The 23,393-nt window shown below is 44.2% G+C and overlaps 1 protein-coding gene across 2 annotated transcripts in view; it reads left to right on the top strand.

The window, feature by feature from the left end:
* Window positions 1–7,886: 7,886 nt before the first annotated feature.
* Window positions 7,887–23,393, top strand: part of LOC100119602 (IQ motif and SEC7 domain-containing protein 1) — a 75,911-nt gene continuing 60,404 nt past the window's right edge. For both annotated transcript variants that reach the window (XM_008218686.4, XM_001603294.6), the window contains exon 1: window positions 7,887–9,134. In XM_008218686.4, coding sequence (XP_008216908.1) covers window positions 8,890–9,134 — 245 coding nt within the window. In that variant the 5' untranslated portion in view covers window positions 7,887–8,889. The remainder of the gene's footprint in view (window positions 9,135–23,393) is intronic.

Genomic DNA, 23,393 nt, shown 5'->3' with positions numbered 1-23,393 from the left:
GCAAGTTCGTCACTTATATAGCCTTTTCAGAGTGTATATGACCGACAAAGCGAGGTGTGCGAGCGAGTGCGCGGATGATCGGCAAGAGGAGGGGGGGGGAGGGAGGGGGCAGGTGGGGGCGGCGGCACTCGTACTGCTTACTCTGTGCGCGACGGAGAGTGAGAGTTAGGGAGCTGCTGCTGCTGCTGTCCCCACGCAAGCGCGCTAATCTCCTCGTAATTGTTGTACGCTCGCGCTATGCATATATATATATATATATATATATATATATATATATCGCGCTTGAGTATATAGCTGTCTGCGTGGTACACTCTGGATCTGATTTTTTTTTGCGACGGGTGTGCGTCGTCGACTTCGGAGAATCTTTGCTTGGATTTTTATTGGTCCACCGAGGAGCGATTGGAGAATTCTTTGGCGCGAGGCGTTTCTACGTATTGCGCCAATGAGCCTCTAATGGTCTCGTGTTTATATATAGCTGTGCCGAAAAGGAGTATGCGAGCGAGATGCTTTCCTCTAGCGATATTTCCCAACGATTTTTACTAATTAGAGGACGTTGTGTGATGCCACGAAAATGACAAAAGCTTCGGGTAACGTAGTTGCGCCTCATACGTTAGTGGCATGTGAGGAGGAAAAGAGGAGCGAAAGAGATCATAGCACTGGAAAGATACTTTCTCCGGAATATATCAGGAAAACGATCGGGGGAATCCCGCACGAGAGGATGATACTCCCGGTGTACATCCCGTGCGAGCTTTTCTTCGTAAAAAATAAGGTTTCCCGTTTACGCACGTATAACCAGTCAGCTCTATGCGTGACGTCGTGGAACTTGATCCACACAGTAATTTTCTGCGCGCGTTACAGCAGCGATAATAATTTCCATTTGAAAAAACGCGTTTGCATTGAACGCTACACAAGTACACGCGAATAAAATAAGTAAGCCGAACAATATCGAATTTTAAACTGAATTCAACTTCACAAAAGTCAGCCAACGATAAACGCAATCAAGGCAGTGACGTCGAGCGACCAAAAAAAAAAAAAAAGGCCAAGAATCCGCATAGCTCCATGATTCGTATACGAAACTCTCTAAGTATATCTGTCGGCGAGTCTCTCGACGGATCGGCAAACGTTTGCGTATTAAGCCGGACCGAGAGACGCATTATTCATATGTCTCGCTTGTCTTATCTAATACACGCGAACGACGCGCATACAAAAATACGTTATGCTCTGGTCATAATGCACTCGAAGAGGCAAAAATGCTTTTCGATTTTCTCTGGCATTACACGCGTGACGTCACGAGGCCCACGATGATGAGTGCGCGGTGTATATACAGTATATCAGCGGCCAAGAACTTACATACTCAAGGCTCGCGAGCCCACATCGCACTTTCGTTGCTGTTGCGAGAAAGGCTATTGTGTGCTTACGCAAAGTTCGTTATAATTATATCTTGAGCGGGCCGGTATCTTTTATCTGTATGGCCTCTGTTTGGTTTCGGACTTTTGGGAATTTTTAGGAGGACGCGGTTGAGCTTGTACGAGTTTAACGTTGTTGGAATATAGGTATATAAGGATGTGATGTGTCCGAGTTGAATTTTAATGCGTTAGGCATGGTTTTGTAGTTTTTTTTTTATTGCACTGAATGCTATCTTTTTGTAAATCTGTCGAATTCTGAAAACTACAAGATGCTTCTTATCACCGCGTAAAAAATGAATCATACAGAGGCATTGAAATTATGTTTTAAACAATGTTAACAATAATAATGCAGCATTAATTTGACGCTGCGATCATGAGAGTTTCGAAAACCTCGTAGTATTCTACCTCGTAGGCAATGAAGGTATAAACAGAGATTTCACTCTCAGTCAAACGCGAACCTTGAATACACGTATCCTTTTTTAAACTTATATACTTCCGAGCTATTACACTTTGTTCAACAGTGTGGAAATGGAAATAATAAAGAACTATTAAAAAAGTTATTTTTTTCACAACAAAAATCCAACGAAATCGGTTAGAACAGGGAGCCTCTATCGCGAGAAAAGTTACGAAGCTTTTTCCGAATATGAATACAAAATATAAGTTGCGCTCAAATTAGTCCACACATCAATACATTTCCGCCGTTTCATCCGCTTTGCATCATCCGCAAAAGCCCAAAGCGCATAACTGCACCGTGAGATGAACGCGAGCTTGCAGAAAGCTTATCACGAGCGAGTTCAGTGAAATTACGCGATCGGCAGGCTCGATCTCCGAACTAGAGCAACGAAATATCCTCTACATACGTGAGCAAGCAGTCGAGCCCACGACCCTCGTCCATGTCACTCGGCTCCTCGACTTCGTGGATACCACGTGCACCTCGTGAATTTTTGCAAAACGGCGGGCACGTCATCGTAGGCCTCTCGCGATTGGCCGAGAGCCGTCGATGTCTGTGGCACTTCTCCGGCGTCGCACGTGATTGTCGGCTGAGGCGCTTTATCGGCTAGCACGTTTTTCACGCGAGGTGTAGGCGGACGCGCGACAAATTCCTCGAGAGAGAGAGAGAGACGGAATAAGAACAAAGTAGCGGCGTGATCTCGTGCGTGTATTGTATAGGCGATAAGCCGTACAAAGATACATATGGATTGCGCTGTGCTCGTGATCCGGACGAGTGGCTGAATTAGGAGAAAAGCGTGAACATGAGTACATTGAGGAGAAAATTAGTCGCGCGTTTGCTCGATTTAAGCTCCGGGGGATTGACTTGGCGGAAGTTTTATCGTTTTGATGACAGGCTTGATTGAAATCTTATTTGTTCGGCGTATGCTCGGTTTGTTGAATAATGGGATTTTTGTAGGAGAAAACTATTCAGGCAGAAAGATATTAGTTGCGCAAATTATTATTATTTTTTTTTTTTTTTTTTTTGGAACTACGAAATGTCCATCTAGGATATAACATCAGTGGATTTCGAAGAATGTTGTATAACAGGACTTTGAGTTTAGATACTCGCGTTGATAATCGATAAAAAAAGTACTTATCAATTATAAGTGTTTTCTATTAATGTATGCCACGAGCAAAGAGGACAAAAATCTATAGGTATGTTGCGCAAAACGGAGAATGATAAAGTTTAATTGGAAACTGATAAATACGATGCTATCTGATCTAATTTTTTAAGTTTTCATAGATATTTTTAATAGTACTCGGTTCTAGTACGTATAATCGATCATTATCCTATTGTTGTGTTTGCTTTGCAAAAGTCTAATTTTTTTTTTTAATCATGGATCTCCTTTGCAATAATCAGGATTAAAAATGAATTTTATTGGTTTAAATTTGGCAGCTTGTCGTTAAACTGACGATGATGATTAGAAAGCGATCCCTTATTGCATAAATGCGCTTTATTACTGACCATAAATGTTTATCTAGTATGATGCGCTGCTATTCAATGAGTTGCAAAGTATGATCCTGATACATTAATATTTTCTTATACTTTTTGAAGGGATCGAGTTTTCATCGTCTGAGTCTTCCCCAGAATTTGTGCAACTTGCATGAAACACTATATTTATACCCTAAAATATTTTGCAATCAGTCTAATCACACGCAGTGGTTATATCTGTCCGTAAAAAATCAACATTTGATAAATGTCGCTAGATTGAAAACTGCTAGTTCAGCTCGAAGATCGGATATTTTTATCAAGCGCGCTTTTTTAGCGCACACGCTCGCCTGAATGAACGATGTTCTTTTTTCATTATAAGAAAAATCTGAAGTTGAATTACTTCTTCCAAGAATTAGTGGATATTAAACGCAAAATGAACTTAATTCGACTTATTTTCCATCGATTGGATGATCAATCCATTGAAAAACTAATATCGATGTATTATGACTTGCAGTCAGTATATATATAGCGCTGATGATTAAATGCAATCCTTCCTAAGTTATTTTATTCTTCAAAATCATTTCTGTCGATTGTAAGAAAATAAAAAATGTGCTTCCCTATATCAGATTGTCTAAAAATAAGGAAAAGTGGACTCGAAAATACATATCAAGGCATGATAGGCATCTATATCCTCTAGTTATTTGCGTCAATAAATACGCTGACACGACGGATAACTCAGCGAAGAGTCCAAATTAAGTATCTTTTATCACCTGAAATTGCATTGTTATTCTGAGATTTTTATAAATCCCTTCGCATAAAATACTTTGAGTTGACATTTTTGAATACGAAAATTTTTTTTAATAGTGTTTCATTACGTAAGCACCTGGTTGGAAGAAATGAACGCTCTTCGATTTTATGCGTAGATAAGAAAATCTGATCAAAAAAGACAAATTTTCTCATGCAAATATCGTTCATGGTGTCTGCACCTTATTGAAAAATGATTTATTAAAGATAACGCTTTGAGCACAAATGGGATTTGTTTCATTAGATATTGTCTGTAACTTCTTTTACAAAAAGACGTCAGTGTTTAACTATTTTTCAAAAATTTGTTTTCCTTTGAGAAAATACTTAGAACTTGCATTGGCGAATTCAAAGCACATTTTTGCATTTGTAGAAAACTTGAAGATCAGCTATACTGCACCAGTTTTGGTCCAGATTTTTTAGTGCATGTGACCTAACAGCGCAAAAGCACTTGATTATCGGCCATATCTTGAGACATGTTTGACTGTTTAAAAACAATGTGGTAAAATGAGTGAGCGATAAACTGAAAAAAAATAAATAAAGATGGAATGGGGCATCGTTGACACCGATCTCTTGTGACAATTCGAAGCTGAAAGTTGCAATCAGCTCCTAATAGCTCAGCGTCGGATAACTTGCTATAATATTAAGCGCACGCAGACAATTGTCAAGGCTATATACGTTCCGGTACAGTTAACTTAATTTTGCTTAAGCGTTCGAGCACTCGGCAAAATGTCATTTTTAGATGAACTCTGGATGTAACTCGTTACGCTTAATTACTTACGAAACGACGAGTGTCGTGATCCTGTGCAGCAATGATAAGAGATAAATTTAGAAGAGAGAATTTATAGATTTGATGGAATGGTTGCTGTTATTGATACACGAATCTACGAGATATGATATACGATATACTTATCTTCAAATATCTTTTTCAATTTACAGCGCGCATTTTTGAACTTACCTTGTGTCAGTGAGCTTCATGAAGGAATCTTCGTTATCGGCAATTGTTAAGTTCTTCAAGCTTACTAACTGGTCCGCTAGAGTTCGTTAATGTATATCTCTGCGCGGATATTATTGTTTCAGCGCCATTTTTAAAATATCGTTTCTTTAAATTTTCAATCACACCGAAAATCAATACTTGGAAGCAGCGTAAGTCATATTATATTGAAAATTTAACGCTATGCGCACGATGAATATTGATTTTTACCAAATAAAATAAGCAAAATAGAGCAGGTCCAAATAAATCACAAAAATTACAATTCGAAATCACTCTTCGCAGCGACGTAAGAACCAATTCTGTTCCAATAACGATTACCCCATATTCACCCCGCATAAGTAACCCTGTATCAGTAGCAGCTGCCACAGTCAAGATGAACCACAATAGCGAAAACTCATCCCCCATCAGTACAAAGCATCACCGATATAACAGCTTCATCTGGAAAATTCCCCCAATGCAGATCTTCCTTTTCCATATACCCATAAGTACAGCGAGAACGGAACATTTCATCGATTCTCCCCTTACCTATACTCGCATCCAACATCTCGAGTATATATGCCCTACTATACACCTGGCGACGAAACCGTCGAGCATCGCGGCCTCCGCTAAGCGCAAAAAAGGAAAAAGAATAATAAGGTTGAAATAAAATAAAAAAAAAAAAAAAATAGAGACAGCGCGACGTACTCCGCACTACTGTAAGTATAGGTATAGGTGTTGTCGAGCTGGGAAAGGAAAAGTCGGAGGCCGGACGCTTGTTCGCTTTACGGGAGCCAACGGCACTCGACGGAGTGACTACTGCTCTTCGTATGTCGTCGTGCAGTGCATGCATGACTCCATGTGCGGTCGTTACAGAGGCTGACACGGGACAGGCCTCGGGACGTCTTACCTCTCTCGCTGCGTCAGGGGGGCATTCTAGTGTGCCGAGCGATTTTTCACGAGGGACAAGAATGTTGGCGCTCTTTTTGTTTATTTTTCTTTTTTCTCCAATCGCATGCAGGCAGAGAGGAATGCTCGATTTTTTTAGGATACGCATATTGCAGCGTCATCGGGGATCGATGAGTGCGGGATGTAGGCACTTATCGCGATTGTCGAGATAGAGCTATATGATTTTTTTTTTGTTTTCACTGTTGCCGCGTTATCAGCGCGGAGTGGAAAATTGTTGAATGGAATAATTTATCGATGCAGCGTTCGCTGGATTTTGATTCAGCTTTTTATCGTTACGGCCTATAGTGGCACGAATCGGCTTCGAAGGTAGATGAGTGACAAGGAAAGTAATGGAAGCTAATAATAATAATAGAAATGTATATACTTCTCATTAGTGCTGTATAGCACTTATAGACAAAGTTTTTGAAACAAAAATGACAATTGTTAGTTTACTTCGTTCTACTTCACTGCGATACGCCGTGTCACCTTGATGATCATTCAAACAAATTTGCATAATACCAGCTGTTCAATATAAAGCCGATTGAAAATCAAACGTCTTGTCAGAGTATTCCCTGTTTGGAGAAGCGAAAGTTAGGAGATTATCCGTCAAACGGTGGCTAATGCGCCGGCAGACAGAAAGAGAAACAAACGTACATATAGATCTCGGAATCAGGCCGAGTGCGTTATGTGAACGTTCGAATCGATTACTCCGACAAGCCGGTCGCGCGGGAAAAGGAGGAAAAAGTGCGGGCACGAGCATAGGTGTGTGTATATAAATATGTATACCCTGTGTGTACCAGGCTGGTTTTAGATGGTTGAATCGAAATGATTTATACGGTTCTTTGTCTTCTTTGATAAAAAAATGTTTTGAATGATCGATACCCTTTAGCGAAGATAGGTGGCGCCTCGGCCACTTCAGGCTTTCCTGCGTTAGGCAGCTGCTGCTTGGGCCGCTCATGCTATAAAACTGCCTTAGTCTTTATACTATACTCTATGTATGATACTATTTTGCCCCCTTTAACGTCTATTATTTAAAATCGAAGCTAACGCAAGTGTTCGATTTGGACAGCGAGGAACTGTAAACGCCGAGACAGGGATAATAAAAAATAAATCAACAAGTATAGAATGCTGTCCCGGAGAAAGGTGCAGTTCGTATGATGTACGGGACGGCCAAACAAACATTCCTTGTCTTACGTAATTTGAAAGATCCGGTGTGAATTATGGCGCTGTGTTATGGTAACGAGCTGTCATAATTCGACTGATGAGGTAGTTCTGTACGCGGTAGGCATGTCTTTGAACTGCGAGATTTGTTTAGATAAAAGAATTTGTTACGAATACGAAAATTCCACGTTTTATGGATTCACTAAGAATCGCATTTCTTCGAACTCTAGAGGAGAGTCATTTCGCAATATTTATTGCTAAATTATCGTATGCATTTTGGCGAATATTTATCGTAATCAATGCAAAGGCCAGAAATACAGCGTTTGCGCTAGTTCCGCTGTAAAAAACGAGATGAAAACGTTTTAAATACGAACTTATTTTTCAAATCAAAAACACATGTCAATCTCTTCCAACGGTTACCAATCGTCAACAAATTGACCAATCCCGCAACAAGCCCCTAAAAACAACAATCACGCACATTCAAAAGGGATCAACATTCACACACGCATCCCGCAATAAAAACCCGTCTCTCGTTCTCACGCATGCGCGCGACACATGTCGGCATGTACATATGTATATGGTATATCCCTCTCTCTCTCTCTCTCTCTCTCTACTCTACTCTACAAACTGCCGCGAGTATCGCAATTCGCAGCGCCACCACGAGAAAAGCCAGTCGTCGTCTTACGGCCGTTCCGCGTACTACACAGCGCAGCGCGAGAGACAGTTCAGTTCCCGGAGCGACAGCGGGCAAGACAGAGAGCGCAGCCCCTACAGCAGTGCGCAACATATATACATTTGGCCGTTGGGCGCAGAAGCAACGCACGGCTCTCACGCACACATACACAGCAGTAAAACCGGCCGCCCCGTGCGTGCAGAGAGCGATGCTACTCCGCCACTGCGAGCAGCTCGCCCGCGGCAGTCACTAGTGGTAGGCTGAAGATAAAGCAGCGCGCGCGCACGACTCGCGCCTCTCTGTACGTTATTTGACGAGGATTTTCACGCCGTTTTCGAGAAGATTACCCCGTCTATACGCAGAACAGTGCAGTGTCGTCTTGTCAAAGCGTAGTTGTAATAACACCGAGAGAGTGCGAGCGCTTGTGTGCCTATATATGTAATAGTCCGCCGTGTGCGGCGGCAGTTGCGAAAGACGCGTCCCGGCGAGTCTCTCTCGCACACATATACGCGCTCACCTGGGATCACATAAGAGAGAGAGAGAGAGAGAGAGAGAGAGCGAAAAAACACAGCGGACGAGGGGATGCATCAACGGCGGCGTAAGATGGCGAGTACTCGCCGCTGAATTTCAAGCGTATCGGCGCGTAAACAAGACGTTGTTAAAGTGTATGTGCTACTCCCTATATACTCCTTATCGTTGTACTGTGTATACACGTCGCAGCACCGGAGAGCAAGTAGTAGGGAGAGAGCAGCGGTCTGTGTGTGTCTACCGCGCTCACCTGGACGACTCTCTCGTCACTTGTATAAAACTCGCCCCTGCGAGCCGGATACAGACTCGCGCGCGATGAGCCGCGTCCTCCTGCGCCGACGAAAACTGACTTCGAGGACGGCTCCGGGAACACGTGCGCGTGCTACTTAGTCTCTCGCAGTGTGTATATTTACATTTACATCGATTTTGAGCCCGCGGGGGATCAAAAGTGTGCAGCGTATTGTGATCGAGCGAGAAGATGAGTGCGGTGCTACAGCAGCAGCAAGTGAACGTCGTCGGCGAGGAGGAGACAACGGGACACGAGGACGTGGACACGATGATCGAGGAGAAGAACCAGTTGATCAGTCGGCAGTACGCCGAGATCGAGAGGCTGCAGCGCGAGCTCGCCGAGGTTATCGGCGAACGCGATGCCCTCCTCTGCGAAGTTTCCAAATTCAAGTTCGAGCTCGAGATGGCCGATCTGAAACGCTTACAGGATGACAGGTAGAATTTTTTTCTCTCTCTTTCTCTCGAGTGTGTGTGTGTGTTTGCGTTACCTATAACTATACCGCGAGAAAACGTGGCGCTGACATAACGAGCGGAGTTTGTTTGTATTGCGCGCGCGGCTGAGGTGTCGGGATACGCGCGCATAACCTATTTGATGGTTTTTCGTGTTTTCGTAGCTCGGATCCTCGCGATGATGAGGGATTTTGGAGCGTCGATGCGTGTTTGCGTTAGTAGATTGTTTCGTCGGGTATAAACTATTCCAATACACATCGCGGACGGAAAATAGCGTCTCTCCATTCTGTTGGCCGCATGGCAATTCGAAAACACAGCGTGAATTTCACTCGATATCTCTAAATATACACATCCGCGGATCAATGATTATTTATCTAGCGACCGCGTCCGAAAAACACATCGCGCGCGCACGTCCAAGAAAACAGCAGACGACATTGCTCTCTCGGAAAATAGTCATTTGTCTCGTCGCTTATTGTGAAATGTTTATTTCGGAGGGGAAAAAACGTTTTCGTATATACCCACCACCCGCCCGCGCGTTATTTTTTACTCTTGAAAACTGCCGACCGCCTTTTTTCACGGAGGCTTAGATCCGGGTTTTTATCAAGATTAATTGATTGCCCGAAAAGTCCGGCCCCGTATGGGATGAAATTTTTCAGGATTGATAGTCTACTATTGTGAAAAAGCGAGTAATTTCCCCCCCCCCTTGCGGTTTATTCGCTAAAGTGGCTGGTTATGTCAGCTCGGAACGAAAAATGATTGGCTTCGTTTTCAGAATTGAATGATGATCGTTGTTGTGAACGTTCGATTGTCACGTCTTATCGCGCACATACGGGAGATAACAATCGTTTACCAAGTACTCTCTCCCTCTGTCTCTCGGAGCAACAAACTGCGTCTATAGCCGTTAAGAATCTCTCAACACACTCGCGAGTCCTCGAACTTTAATAACCAAAGTTTAGTCGACGACTATACTCCAGTCGGTGCCAATCAAGTGATATATAGAGCGAACGTCGTCGCCAGCTGCGAGAGTGTGTATAGTCGTTCGGAACTTAATTAAATCCCGCGCCGCCGCCGGCGCCGCAATTATAGCGCATAAATTCATTATACAGCGGCGTCGTAAAATGAAAAAAAATATTGAAAAGGACTGTATCGCGTGATAAGCCGTGAGCTGCACAGCGAGTGTGTTTTCATAATTAACGCGCGCGATTTTCTTTCTCTCAGCAGTCTCGGGGTTGCTAGGGGAGAGAAAACCGACAGGTTGAAGGTGCCGATGCCTCGGGACGAGGGCGTTGCCTTTTGTATACTGCAGGTAAAATCTACCTGCTGCTGGTGCTGCTGTGGAAAACGAGGGAAAAAAAATTTATCGTTCTCTAAACGCGATTGTTTCATTATCGTCCACACGCGCGCGCGCATTTAATTCCCATTTCGAAAAAGAGCGCGTCGCCCACGTTGCCGTATACTGTGCACCGGCAGCTTCCGAGAAAAGCCAGTGTCGCCGTTGAAGCGTGGGCGTAACCGAACGGCCTTCTCTCTCTCTCTCTCTCTCTCTCTCTCTCTCTCTCTCTCTCTCTCGTGCATTTCTTCTTTAGAATCGGTGATTCGTGGAATGCGGCGCCCGAGCGCGCAAGCGAGTTTTCGCTAAGGAGCGCCTGTGTGTGTATATGCAAGAGAGAGAGAGAGAGAGAGAGAGAGAGAAGCTGCTCGTGCGTGTGTTTGTGACACACAGAGCGACTTCGTGGGGACACACTGTACAGCAGAAGAGAAAGAGAGAACCTTCCGCATAAGGGCCGTAACCTTAGAGCGCGCCGAGAGGGGCGTGAGAGAGAGAGAGAGAGAAGAGTCAGTTTTATGCATGCGCCGAGTTCGAGAAAGTGCTCGGCGTGTTCGGTGACTTCAAATAAGCCATATGCACATGTGTGTGGAGAGAAAGAGAGAATTTTGGTGTTTCTCTCCTAGGGTTGTTGATTCTGCTCTGCGTTTCGGAGAGATGAAGATTTTTCTTCTGATTTTCGAGAGGCTCTTCTCTTCGGTTTGTTCCTTGGCCGCACGTGTGCCTGATGGAGAACGATACAGTCGTTATGTAACCTTTTGAAATTGGATACGGACTTTTTATCGATTTTGTGACTTATATAATATGCGCGATCGCTTGTTGTGGAGGTAGTGAATAGAGACAATTATCGAAGTATCCTTTGTTTCAATTAAATACCTGCAAATAACCGTTTTAAAAAATTCCATCGATGTTACAGCACGAATCCAATTTTTATAGCAAATAGTTCCGCTCGAGTTATGCAGTCTACATTAGGCAAGATAGCGCAACTTGATATCTACATGTCACAGCGCTTATTCATGCATTATCTTTCCTTCAAGATTGGCACGACTTCCGTTTCCTTTTTTTTCACACGAAATAAAACTGCTCTTGTTTCAGAATAATATTACGAAAAATATCATGCAATCCCAAAGACGATCCGAAAAGAGATCGTACCGACAATCGAAAGATATTAGAGGCACGTTCGTATGTTTACTTATTATTACATACGCTTGATAAACGACGTACGCATACCAACTTATTACATTACGCAAGACTTCACTCTGATTTTTCTCTTTTCGAGAAACTACCAGTCATTTCAGCCGGAGCTGAACCGAGCTCTGTATACAAATACGCACACACACGGCATGAATGTACCTAACCTCTATTCCAGCTGGTTTAAGAATGTATTTTCTCAGTCGCAATTAAGCGTCGAGGTGCGAGCGTTCGCGGTTAATTTATACAATTTCCACGATGAATGTGCCGCCGGTTATCTACACACACACGCGCGCACGACTGTAAATTCCTTCGTCAAACAAGACCATAATTGGAGCGTCGAAGAAGAAAAAGTGTCAACGACTCGCGTGGAGAGAGAATTCATAATTAATATCTCCTTTTCATCAGCGTCGGGAATGAAAACAAACAAGCCCACGTTATCGCTCTTTCATAATTGCCGCCGATCGATAGCAAAAGAATACAGGTATTATCCGACAACGAGACATCTCCGTAAAAGGCGACAAAATCACGCGTGAACGCATAGCCGACAATTGAAGGCGACGTCATCTAGCGGAGCTGTTATACGCGCGATAATTAACTTAAAAGCCTTAACGCTCGCGCGAGTTTGCAAGCCTTCGAACATCTCTCTTTTTCTCTCTCTATATCCCTCGCTTTAAAGGCTTTCCACTTAACCTTAACTCGTCGTCGTCGCTGCTTCTTCTTCTTTCTCTTCTCTTCGAAAAAAAAACCGTATAGCTCTCGATGTTCCGTCTAAAAATTCTAAACCCTACTTCGCAATCTCTCGCTAATGGAAATTCGATAGTCTCTCTCGGGGGGATAAGCCCGTCAGCCAGGGGTACAGTATATTCGCTAATTTTTATCCCGACTAAGCTGATGCGTCAATGCACACAAGACTCTGAGGTCACGTCACGTTTTTTTAGCGCGGCGCGTTATGTAAATACATGGTATATAGAGTCGGGGTTCGTTCGTCGTTATTTGATTTGTTGCGCAACGCAAAACGCGTCTCCCTAACCCGATGATTGACGTATATTCGCGAAAGAGCCGCGTTTGGAACACTTGTTTATAAGTGTACCATTACCTTCTTCTCTTCGGGTACGTGACGCAAGCGCGCGCGCGCGTTTTGACTCTTTAAGGAAAGCCGTTGGTTCTCTTTCTCTCTCCGACGATGTGGTAATTGAAATGTAAGGAGGCGTCGGCGTGTCCCGTGTTTTCGAGTATAGGTATGCCGTGTGCTGCTGATGATGGCTCAAGAAGCTGCTCGCTTTGGAATAATAACAACAAGAGAGTTGGAGGGACGTCTTCTTGGGCTTATGCAAATCGAGCGAGTCCTTTTAAGCTTGATTAATATCGCGTGGAAGGGGAGAATCGTGAGCCTTTTTCGTGAGAGAGCGACATTCGATATAGCGCCACGAAGGGAAGTGGGTGAGGGAACACTTTTTGCCAGAGACACACGACGAGAGAGAGAGAGGAGGCCAAGTTCAGTTTCGTTATTTGGCCGAGTGATGGAAGCGACGACCGTGTGTACATAACAGTAATGTGTATGTGTATGCTCAAGGACACTCGTACTGTTCGAGTTGCGCAACGTCCTGAAAATCTATTATATTTTTTTTTGTTTATATGCAAGTGTCACGCAGAGAACAGACACTTGTCTTTCGAAACGACAATAATGCACGAACGCAATCACCATAGTCGGACTCGTTACGTATTTCGAATATAGGACGCATGTTTCGTTCGTTCCTCTTGTAAAAAACGTTTCTCCTCACGCCTCGTGGAAATCGCTCACCCACGCGCCTGTGTCCGCTAATATTCGAATGCAATCTAGACCCATCTCGTCTCTCTCTCTCTCTCTCTCTCTCTCTCTCTCTCTCTCTCTCTCTCTTTCGCTCCTCGGCAGGAAATACACTCGAAATATGTATTTCGAAAGCAGCGGCGAATTTACCAATCGCTGCACCGCACGTCTATATCCAACACACACATTCACACGCGTCTCTCTCTACACCAGTGCCGCACGCTTGAAAAGGCGTCCTGATTGACTTCCGTTCGACGCCGGTCTAATCGGCTCTAGGAGGCCGTTAATCGTCGTCCCACACCGAAAAGAATGTGTGTACGTGTGTATCGCCTTCGCCGCCGACGCGACGTCCCTTCGTTGTGCAAAAGAGAGCGGAGAATCGTAGGAAAAAAGAAGGCTGCGTAAAGGAAAAACTGGGGGAGAGACAGCGCGATGACGATGACGACAGCCGCGTGTAAAAGAACCGTTGGCTTCTTCTTCTTTCTCTGCGGAATTACGTTTCAAAAGACGATTGATTTATCGTCGGGGATGGAGGAAGAGCTCTCTGTGGAAAGGACGAGCAGAGATTCTACCTTTCTTTCCGTGACTCTTTTCTGTTATGAGGAGACTTGAATTAATTATCCTTTTTTTTCTTCTGCTACGCCCCCTCTGTAGACTCAATTATTCGTTATTGTATAGGACGGAAAAAAGAATTCCGCGAATGTTCCGTGAAATATCGACGGGACGTAGCGAAAAAATTCGAAACATCGCGAGACTTTGGCAAACATTCCGTTATATATATATCAGGGTAGAATAAAGGGGCTTCGAAAGCGCGGTAACAATGCGTCTACGCGTACGCGGCGCCAGATCGATCGCATAGTTTTCCGAATAAAGTGAATAGCTATAAGCGTGTGTATATATATATAAGTGCCGTGTTATTAGCGCACCGTTGTCGGGGGAAGATACTACTCCCACGCAATCATTAATTTCTTTTTTTTTCTCAGAGATAAAGCCCGAAGAAAATTGAAGTTTAATACAAAAAAACTGCAGAGCCATCGCGTAGTTAAAAACGGAAAATAAACTCTTCGAACAGTCATCCGCTGCATAGAACAAAATTAATCAGCAGCCGACAGCGGCTTCGTCTCTTATATCAGCTTACACTTTTATTTTCCATCTCACTCCCAAACGACTTCCTCATTTAATAAACCGACGGCGGCGGCGCGGGAGTAGAGAACAGAGGCGTTAATGATACCGGCATCGTTACACGTTGTCTGCTGCACAGTACACACGACTTCCGCGCTGTGAAAACGCCGAATATCCCGTCGTCGTCGTTTAATGAACATAGCGTGTTGTCTCCCTCCCCCCCGCAGTACATACCTCATTTTTTTTCTGATTTATAATAATAACGACTCCCGTTATGCTTCCTCTTTTGCGCGTATAAAAAAGCTCACTCTTTCTTCAGCGCGAATAAAAGAGCGATGCTCAGGAGAGAGAAACTTTAAGGGTTGGTCTCTTATATCTCACGGAAAACTCGAGTCAGGCGTGACGACGACGACGAGTGTGTGTGTGTGTGTGTGTATGGAGAGACGAGCGAAGGGAAATTGTGAAGAGAGAAGAGATCGTGTGTGTATACGGCGGACGTGTAATGAGAGGAGAGGAGAAAAACAGGTTGGCCTATAGAGCGCGGCGTCGTCCACGCGACGACGACGGGAGATAAAAGTTCCGGGAAATTTATTGGGCAGCCGAGGAATCTATTTCGAAGGATCTAATAAGCCTCCGCGGAGGCAGAGGTGCGGCCGTAAAAAATGTTCAACGAGCGATTCTATATTATAACGCTTTTCCAGATAGCTAATGGAACGCGCTTTATCAAATTTCGTACAGGGACACTTGGGGATAAATCATTGATTCACATCTCTCTCTCTCGTACAGGTCAATAAGTCAACCGTTGCATAAATACACACGACCTGCATTTCGATCGACCAGCTGCAAACACGTTAGGTCCATATTAACCCTGGAGCAACGCTTGTGTGTCTGTTTGTTTGTGCGCTTAATTGTATACACACACTTCCGTTGATTCTGTCGTATTCCATAAATAATTTTTCATCAGCTGAACTACACAATAACGAGCGGAGTCGTTAACCTCGCGCTAATTGTAAGACTATACACAGTAGTGCTTATATTATACGTAGATTTTATCCTCGCAGATCGCACGAAGTTTTTGCGCCGAGTCGAAGCTGCAGAGAGAAAATATATAATATATAAGGAAACGGTGGCACGTCTCAAGACAGTAGGAGACTCTCTGGCGGAGGGAGCGGGACAAAGTGCGCGCTCTCGCAGCAGCGGCATAGTATACGAAGCAGGACGTTCCCACAGAGAAGAGAGAGAGAGAGAGCGCTTATGCTGGAATCAAATGAGACACACGAGCGCGCGCATATGCGTGTGTGTGTCGTTATACTTATTAATCCCCGCGGAGATAATTAGGGCTTTAAGTATGGCGGGGTAGTGCGCGCATCCTTAAAGTTGACCTTTATAATTCACGGCTTCAATTACGCGCAGCACAGAGAGAAAACTCGTGTGGGAGGGATGCATATTTACACGGACATGCAACGCCTTTACATTATAATACTTGCAGCGGCGGCTGTGTGTGTAATAATTGCATAAAAGTCGTATAATGTGCGCCACTTTTCCCCTCGAAAAGCCGTAATTCAACGTTGCGCGCGGATGTGGAAAAAGGAATAAAGCTTCTTCTTTTTTATCGTCGTCTTCCTTTATGCGCGCTACGCGATATCGGCTCTTTTAATTTCATTCCGCGATGCCGTATGTGCGCGGCTTATTGTAATCGCGCTGCGCGTATTCCAGAGAGAGAGAGAGAGAGAGACACTCTCCGGCCGTATATGGTCAGCTTGGAATGCAACGCGTTATATATACATCGAAAAGTTGCAGTGACGGGGAGATTTTGTAAAAATTGCGCAATCTCATCTTGTCGAACGAGCTCTTACGTTGAGTCAACGCGACGAGAACAGGATTCATCGACGAAGGATGCAAATTCGCTAATCGATTCTAACGCGGCTGAGAGAGTTAACAGCGGCGCGAATAGTGTACAAGAAAGAGGCTCCTTTTAAACGCGAACGTACGATCCATACAGAAGAACAACTATACGCGTATCCGGTTTCTGTGTATGTATGCCGCGAAGCAGTCAAACCGGCAGAAATTAATACAGGAATATAAGCGCTTCTGTGTGTATCGGCAGACCCCTGCTGCAGTAGCACAAAGAAATAGGTTATACACAATTGAACACACGATTTTGAAAACGAGAGCGCATTTTCAAAGCAGTGCAATCACAATTGATTAAAAACACTGCACATTCCCAATCACACACCAAGCCAAGAGCCTAATCTCATCCTCGTCCCGTCAGCGCACATGTCACCGCCTCTCATCATCCTGCTCTCGAGAGCACAGCCCTTTTTTGCATCTGCGCAATCTCCCTCGTCGCCTCGTCGATTCCGCATGCAGGCATTGCGCGAGAGAGAGAGATAAGCCTCGAATCGCGGCAAAAATCGAAGCCAGCTTATCTGCAGCGGCGTCTCGTCGCTCCCATATATCTCTCGCTCACAGCCTGCGCGCGTAATTCGAAAGTGCGCGAAAGAAATCTGGCGCGACGCCGGCGACCTTGAGATCTCTCCTCTCTGCCCCCCGGAACCTTGATCCGGACTATACTGCGAATTCGAGGCTTGACCGTTTTTTTTTTCTTTCTTCCCTTATTACGCATCTTCATCGTCCTCTGCGGCTTTCCTTGTTTTCTCTACAAAATCCTGTTGATGATGACGAGCGAAAACTAGTCGGGGGTACGCGAGAGTCGACCGCAAGAATTCGGCCTTTAGAAGGTCGAAGGCGACGGTTAGAACGTTTTTTGGCAAGTTAAACGCTCTGCGGTTTTGTTGCGAGAATGTGTGTGAGCTGTTTTTGTGTGCGTGAGTCTCGGGGTTTGAGTTTCGGGGAAAGTCAGGGCCGCATTTTTATGGCGCCGATAAATAATGGTGCTTGGTTAAAACGAGTTTCCAACTATATCTTGTATAACGATACTTTTCATGGCTTTTTCGGAGTTGTTTTTATTGATTTTTTTTCTGCTCCTAACACTCGTGCGTTCGGATAATGAACTTTATGCGCGATGTAATGGTATAAATGAATAGGGGTCCTTTTATATTACTTTATATCGAATACTTAATTAACGGCATCGGTTGTATCGGATTGTAACTTGATTGAAATACTTATACACCAGGAGGATCAGTGAATAGCACGAATTAAAAACCCATACATCAGCCGAGGGATTTATTCCTTTTATCATATCCGAAGCCACACACTGCTGAATCCTCCGTAATATTGAAAAGATCGGCGATCATCCCACGCCGAGATACACGAAAACATCGACTCTCGCGTATACACTATAAAAATTCAGCTCTTGCTTCCGGCGCTGCTAAACATACATAGATGCGCGACGCAGGTATATCAGGCGAGTAAAAAAAGAAGTCCGCGCCGCCGCGGGTGACGTGTCTCGATAACGGTTATCGCCGATCGCGACTTCATATTTCGCCCGTGTATACCGCAAAAAGCTACACAATAACAGCCATACATCTCTCGCCTGCCTACTCTTTTGTCTCCGGCGATAAACACGCGATATCGCTAGGGGGCCGGTTTTTATCCTCTTCCGCAGATATGTGCTCTCTCGCGATTTCGTCCTTGGCTCTCGAGGGAAAAAGAATGTGTTTGTCGTTTTTCCGACAGACACGCGTGTATGTATTCACTTTTTACAATACAGCTCATCTCTGAATGCGCGTCGTCACGACGGACTACGCTGTGTGGATAATATGCGATGAATTGAAATAAGCGAAGGAACTGCTGCAGCGCAGCTCTCTCTCTCTCTCTCTCTCTCTCTCTCTCTCTCTCTCTCTCTCTCTCTCGACAAAGGCCGCGTGCATCGAGAGTAATAAAAATCTGGGGAGGAGAAGATAATGCGCGCTTCTGTCAAGGTTTTTATATCCAGGAAGTGGATGTGCAGCAGTTGGCTTTTACTTGTGCAGCATGTGAATTAGACAACGCATACGCTGAGGAGAGATTGTTTGCGCGCGAGCTCGACACTGAGTCGTTAAATTTGTTTTGTTCGCCGACTGAATTTCATTCTGACGCGTTACAATATTATATGCTCGTCGTTGTGATGCTTATATCGCGCTATTATTTCCAATCCTTTATGCCTCTCTTGGTACAGCTGGTAACGTACGCATTCGATCGTATAAGAATAGGCTAAAAATAGTTTTAACGCGTTTGAATGAAAAATCGTACACCTTTACAGTAATACGCTTACACGCGACAGTAATTACAGTGGCGTGACACAGATAAAATTTATCACGCTGTGATATCATCGCTGGATAGAGATGAAAAGAAAACGTGTGCCGCTGATGCACGCACGCGATCATAACTACAAACTCTAAAATAATCTGAAAAGTCGCGCAATAAAAGCCATCGCACACATGCGCTCGTTAAGAGAACCGCCGAGGAGGCCCCAATTGCACAAGTGGTCATGGAGCGCGTCGCAATTAAGCCATAGTCCTGAGAAATGATTTTCCCGAGCGTCACAGTGTGCGTTATGAATGTACATCGGTGACAGCCAATAAGCCGTCGGGCGTGTGTGCAGCGTCCCATCAGTCATCAGCTCGACTCTCGAGAGGCGAATGTCCGGCGGTTCTTCCACTTTTCTGTTCTTGGCTGCGAAAATTTTCCCGCATTTCTCACGCAAACACACTGTACGATCGCCTATATTTGTTTTTCGGGGGCCATCACACGACGACCAGATGAGGAGGCTGCTCGGGCACAGTTCGCAGCTCATTTCTCTCGAGTGAATTTCCGAGGACTCGCATTGTCCTACTTCTTCCCGCATACAGCTGGTGACGATTTTTCGGGCATCTGGTCGTAATGTGCGCGAGGAGAGCTTTAAGAGAGAGAGAGAGAGAGAGAGAGAGAGAGAGAGAGAGAGAGAGAGAGAGAGAGAGAGAGAGAAAGAGAGGGGGAGAAAGAGAGAGAGAGAGAGAGAGAGAGAGAGACTGTGTTTACGGGAGCGATGCTCTCGGGGACACTTACTTTGCTCTCTCACTCCGAGCGCTTGTGGGGGTTCTTGGCTACTGCTGTGCACACGTGTTTGTCGGATGCTGCGCTCGCTCTCTCTTCTCGCTGTTAAGCCTTCGACGATGCTCGCGTTGTACTTTGCTTTGTGTGAGGATTGTTTTTCTAGGTATGCAAGGGAGTCACTGAATCTATTGTTGTTCTTGGGATGCGACTGTTTGGCAAGGAAATTCGCACTCTGTTTATCGGTGCTTTTGAGTGTTGTGATATGAGATCACGTCCTGTCGTAGCATACAAATTTGTGCTAGTCATCAGCCGTTCTTGTCACGTAGATTTTTCAAAGACTCCCAGCTGTAATTTGCATACTTTAGAGCATAATACAGAGTGAAAGAGGATTAAACCTTCGGGTCGCTGCCCCGTGACAATTGAATAATTATAATACTTGCAAAATTATATCAATGAAACATCAGGAGCCGAGAGACTTTTCTCGTACTTTTTCGTGGGACTTTAGTTCGCGGTGCTTGGGCTGGATAATTTATTTCGGTAATCCCCGCGCATTAACCCGGAAGTGACATCATTTCTAAGTAAAATGAATTCGGCTAAGAACAGCCTGAACTTTCCGTACCCTTTGAATCACCAGGGCGTAACGAAAGTTTCGAAGAATTTAACGCTAACGACGCTCATTCAAAGTATTATTTTTCAGTTTTTTTTCTACGTATTGTACTTATGTGCATTAAATATTACCGAATCCTGATGTGTACTGCTGATTAATCTCTTGCGTTTTAACGACGCGTGTCTCTAAAAGCTGATAAGGGCATTGATTATTCATAACGAATGGACATCTTCAGCGACTACACGCAACACATTTTAACACCTGTGCTGACAATATAAACTCGTGCGTCATGCATACATGCAGGTTATTAGTATTTTAGGTAACGGAAGACTTATATTTGCAGCAGATAATACATTACCTACTAATTAAATTACCATCGTTTTATTATAAAGTTCGCAGCGTAACCTCATTACAAACCCATTCGTCTACTTGAATTTATGTCAAACTAACAATAACTGCAGGGTAGTATAAGCCGAGAATAATTAATGTCCAAAACCGAACTTCCAATTAAAATAAAACCCGATAACAATGCCTGCATCTGCCACCATATACTACTACTCCCGAGTTCGTAAAATTTAGAACACATGCCATATACACCCAGCGTGTGTACACTTATACGCGTTACGCGTCATCTGCAGACTCGTAGTAGAAAAGGCTGTAATTTATGTGTCTGACTGCGCGCGTGATAGATAATCCTCATACCGGGTACGAGACCACCCAACAATGGACATTACATATGAGACAATGCCATTTTTTTATTCTCTTTTTTTTACCGAGAGAGAAACTAAAAAGACGTACAGTTACGCGCACGTAACACCTCTGTGGCGTAACGCACGATTCTGAAAACGAGTCGCATTTACTCTGGAAAGTAACGATCCCCCGCAATTACGCTTTACGCGAAAACATTATCATCGTTGTTGTTATTGCTACCGTTCGCGAAGTTAATGTCCACTGCGTCGATAAAGCAAACATACACCCCTGGTAGAAAAGTTAACGGTTAATAAGCTAAGTTTTGGGCCACTTAGCTAAGTTGTGGTTAACAATTTAAATAAATAAGAGTTTAAACATTATAAATGCATAGATATACACATTAACTCAAGATAAAACAGAACATTTGCTTGAAATTTGTCAAATGACTGTTACAATCCAGAAATATAGAAAAATATCTTGCAATCGTGAAAAATCCAAATATTTGTAATAAAACATGCAAACGTTTTAATGCAAGAAAAAAAGGAAAAAACAATTTTTAACTTAAAAATAATACTTTGTTGGTATAATAGACACGCATCACTAAAATATTAGCAATATTTTGCTTTATCTTTTTACATTCAAATTGGATAATAATGGTCAACTAAACTTAACTTTTTAACGGTTTTCACTCGTTAATTTTCTACCAGGGATGTGGCGTTGGAAATGACTTAAATTATACAACGATGGCAGCGGCGTTTTTTATATCATGCGTATATAATATATTTTAAATACCGAAAGATACGAGGCGAAGGTATTAAAAAACTTCGAGGCCCCAAACACTGATTTATCCTCTTTTTAAGCATCAATCATCTACGGCGCTGTAACATCCATATCCGAGAACGACTCCGAGCATGGAAAAAAGCCGATGGCAAAATAAATACACATCATCGAGGAATTCCCATGGCGTCGGTTGGCAGCGAATCAATAGGGAATATACATACACAAATCCGCGGGGGCGGGGGCAAGAAGGAATTCCAAAGTGATTTTTCTGGGTAATAAAATTCTAAAAATATCATCTCATGGGCCACCACCGCGAAGAAGCGAGCGAAGAAGCAATCGAGAGAGAAAAGCTCAGTTGGAGAGTGGGGGGAGGCTATACATGCGCCTTTGATCGCGTATACACTCGCGCTCTACATGCTCTCGAGTCTATAAGTAGTCTCTTGTAGCTTTTTTTTAATAATCTATAGCTGCGTGTATTACAATCCATAGCTTGTTCGCGCGTCGATATTTCCCCGTGGTGAATAATGGCCCGCTGATGAGATTGATTTTTAATTGATTGCTCCATTAAATTAATTAATTGGCCGCAGCGAGGTGAACAGACCGTCGACGATGTTTATTTTCCGGTGTTTTTAAGCGCCGGGAAAATTATGCCTAGCTCTCTGGGAAATGAGCGATCGGACGCATGATTTACAGTCCGAGCTTCGGACATCCCTGTATTAAAATTCATCGGCTTTGAATTTTTACAACTGAATAGACGCTTATCTATAGCTCGTGAGTTCGAGGAGGCGACGACTTAATAAAAAGATCTCTCTCGAAACCAATAATCAATTCCAGAATTCCCCTCGTTATCTCTCGGCGAGGAATTATACAGAGCATAGCGGCAGCAGCGCATCGACGGCCTCGTTCGAGTTTATCAACCCCGGTATAACGCGGCAGGCCTCCCCCAAGCCTCCCCCGCTATCGTGGTTCTCTCCTTATACACCTATAGTCCCTCTCTCCATCGCGCGACTGTACATCGTCTCTGCACCCTCACCGCATATTTTTAAATTACATCGCGCTCCCCCCGAATGATAATCCGCAACCCCCACCTTGACTCTCTTTTTATTGTCTTCCGTGTCTTGGCTGTTTACGTTCTACGGCAGTATAGTGCAAGGAGAGGCGAAGAGAAGAAGCCGGAGTTGCTGCAGGCGCGGTTTATTTATGATCTCGAAAAGACTCCCGCACCGCCGCGGCATTCGCTCGATGATGCACTCGGCGCGTGCTAGGGAGGCATGTCGAGCTGTGCCGAGCCCAGGGAGTGGCTCTCTCTCTCTCTCTCTCTCTCTCTCTCTCTCTCTCTCAGTAAGGTAGTCCTAAAATATGCACTGCTCCCTTGGAGCACTCGAAGAATCGGCTTGCTCGGCTTGTTGTTTCAGAGAGCGTTCAGGGCCTCGTTGCGCAATCCGTTTATTATTAGAGCAAACATTGGCAATTCTCTCGAGCGAGTTAATAACGCGCGTTATTATTGTCGAAATTTCTGATTTTCCTCGATACATAGTGTAGTGATTCCCGACAGCAACAATAAAGCTCTGGCCGTTTAAAAGCTCGTAAACTTCCGCGGCAACAGCCGGAAAAAAGCCATCCGCCGATATTGCGCGCTCTCGCCGCGCGCATACAAATTGCGCGCGATAAAAGAAAATTGCCCGCAGCGCGCAACTGTTGCCCACTCGCTCATCGCCGTCATCATCCTTTTCCCGTCTA

The sequence above is a fragment of the Nasonia vitripennis genome, chromosome 5 (genome assembly GCF_009193385.2).
Source record: "Nasonia vitripennis strain AsymCx chromosome 5, Nvit_psr_1.1, whole genome shotgun sequence".
Classification (NCBI taxonomy): Eukaryota; Metazoa; Arthropoda; class Insecta; order Hymenoptera; family Pteromalidae; genus Nasonia; species Nasonia vitripennis.
The sequence above is the reverse complement of the archived record's forward strand: the minus strand, read 5'-3'. Positions and strand labels throughout refer to the sequence as shown.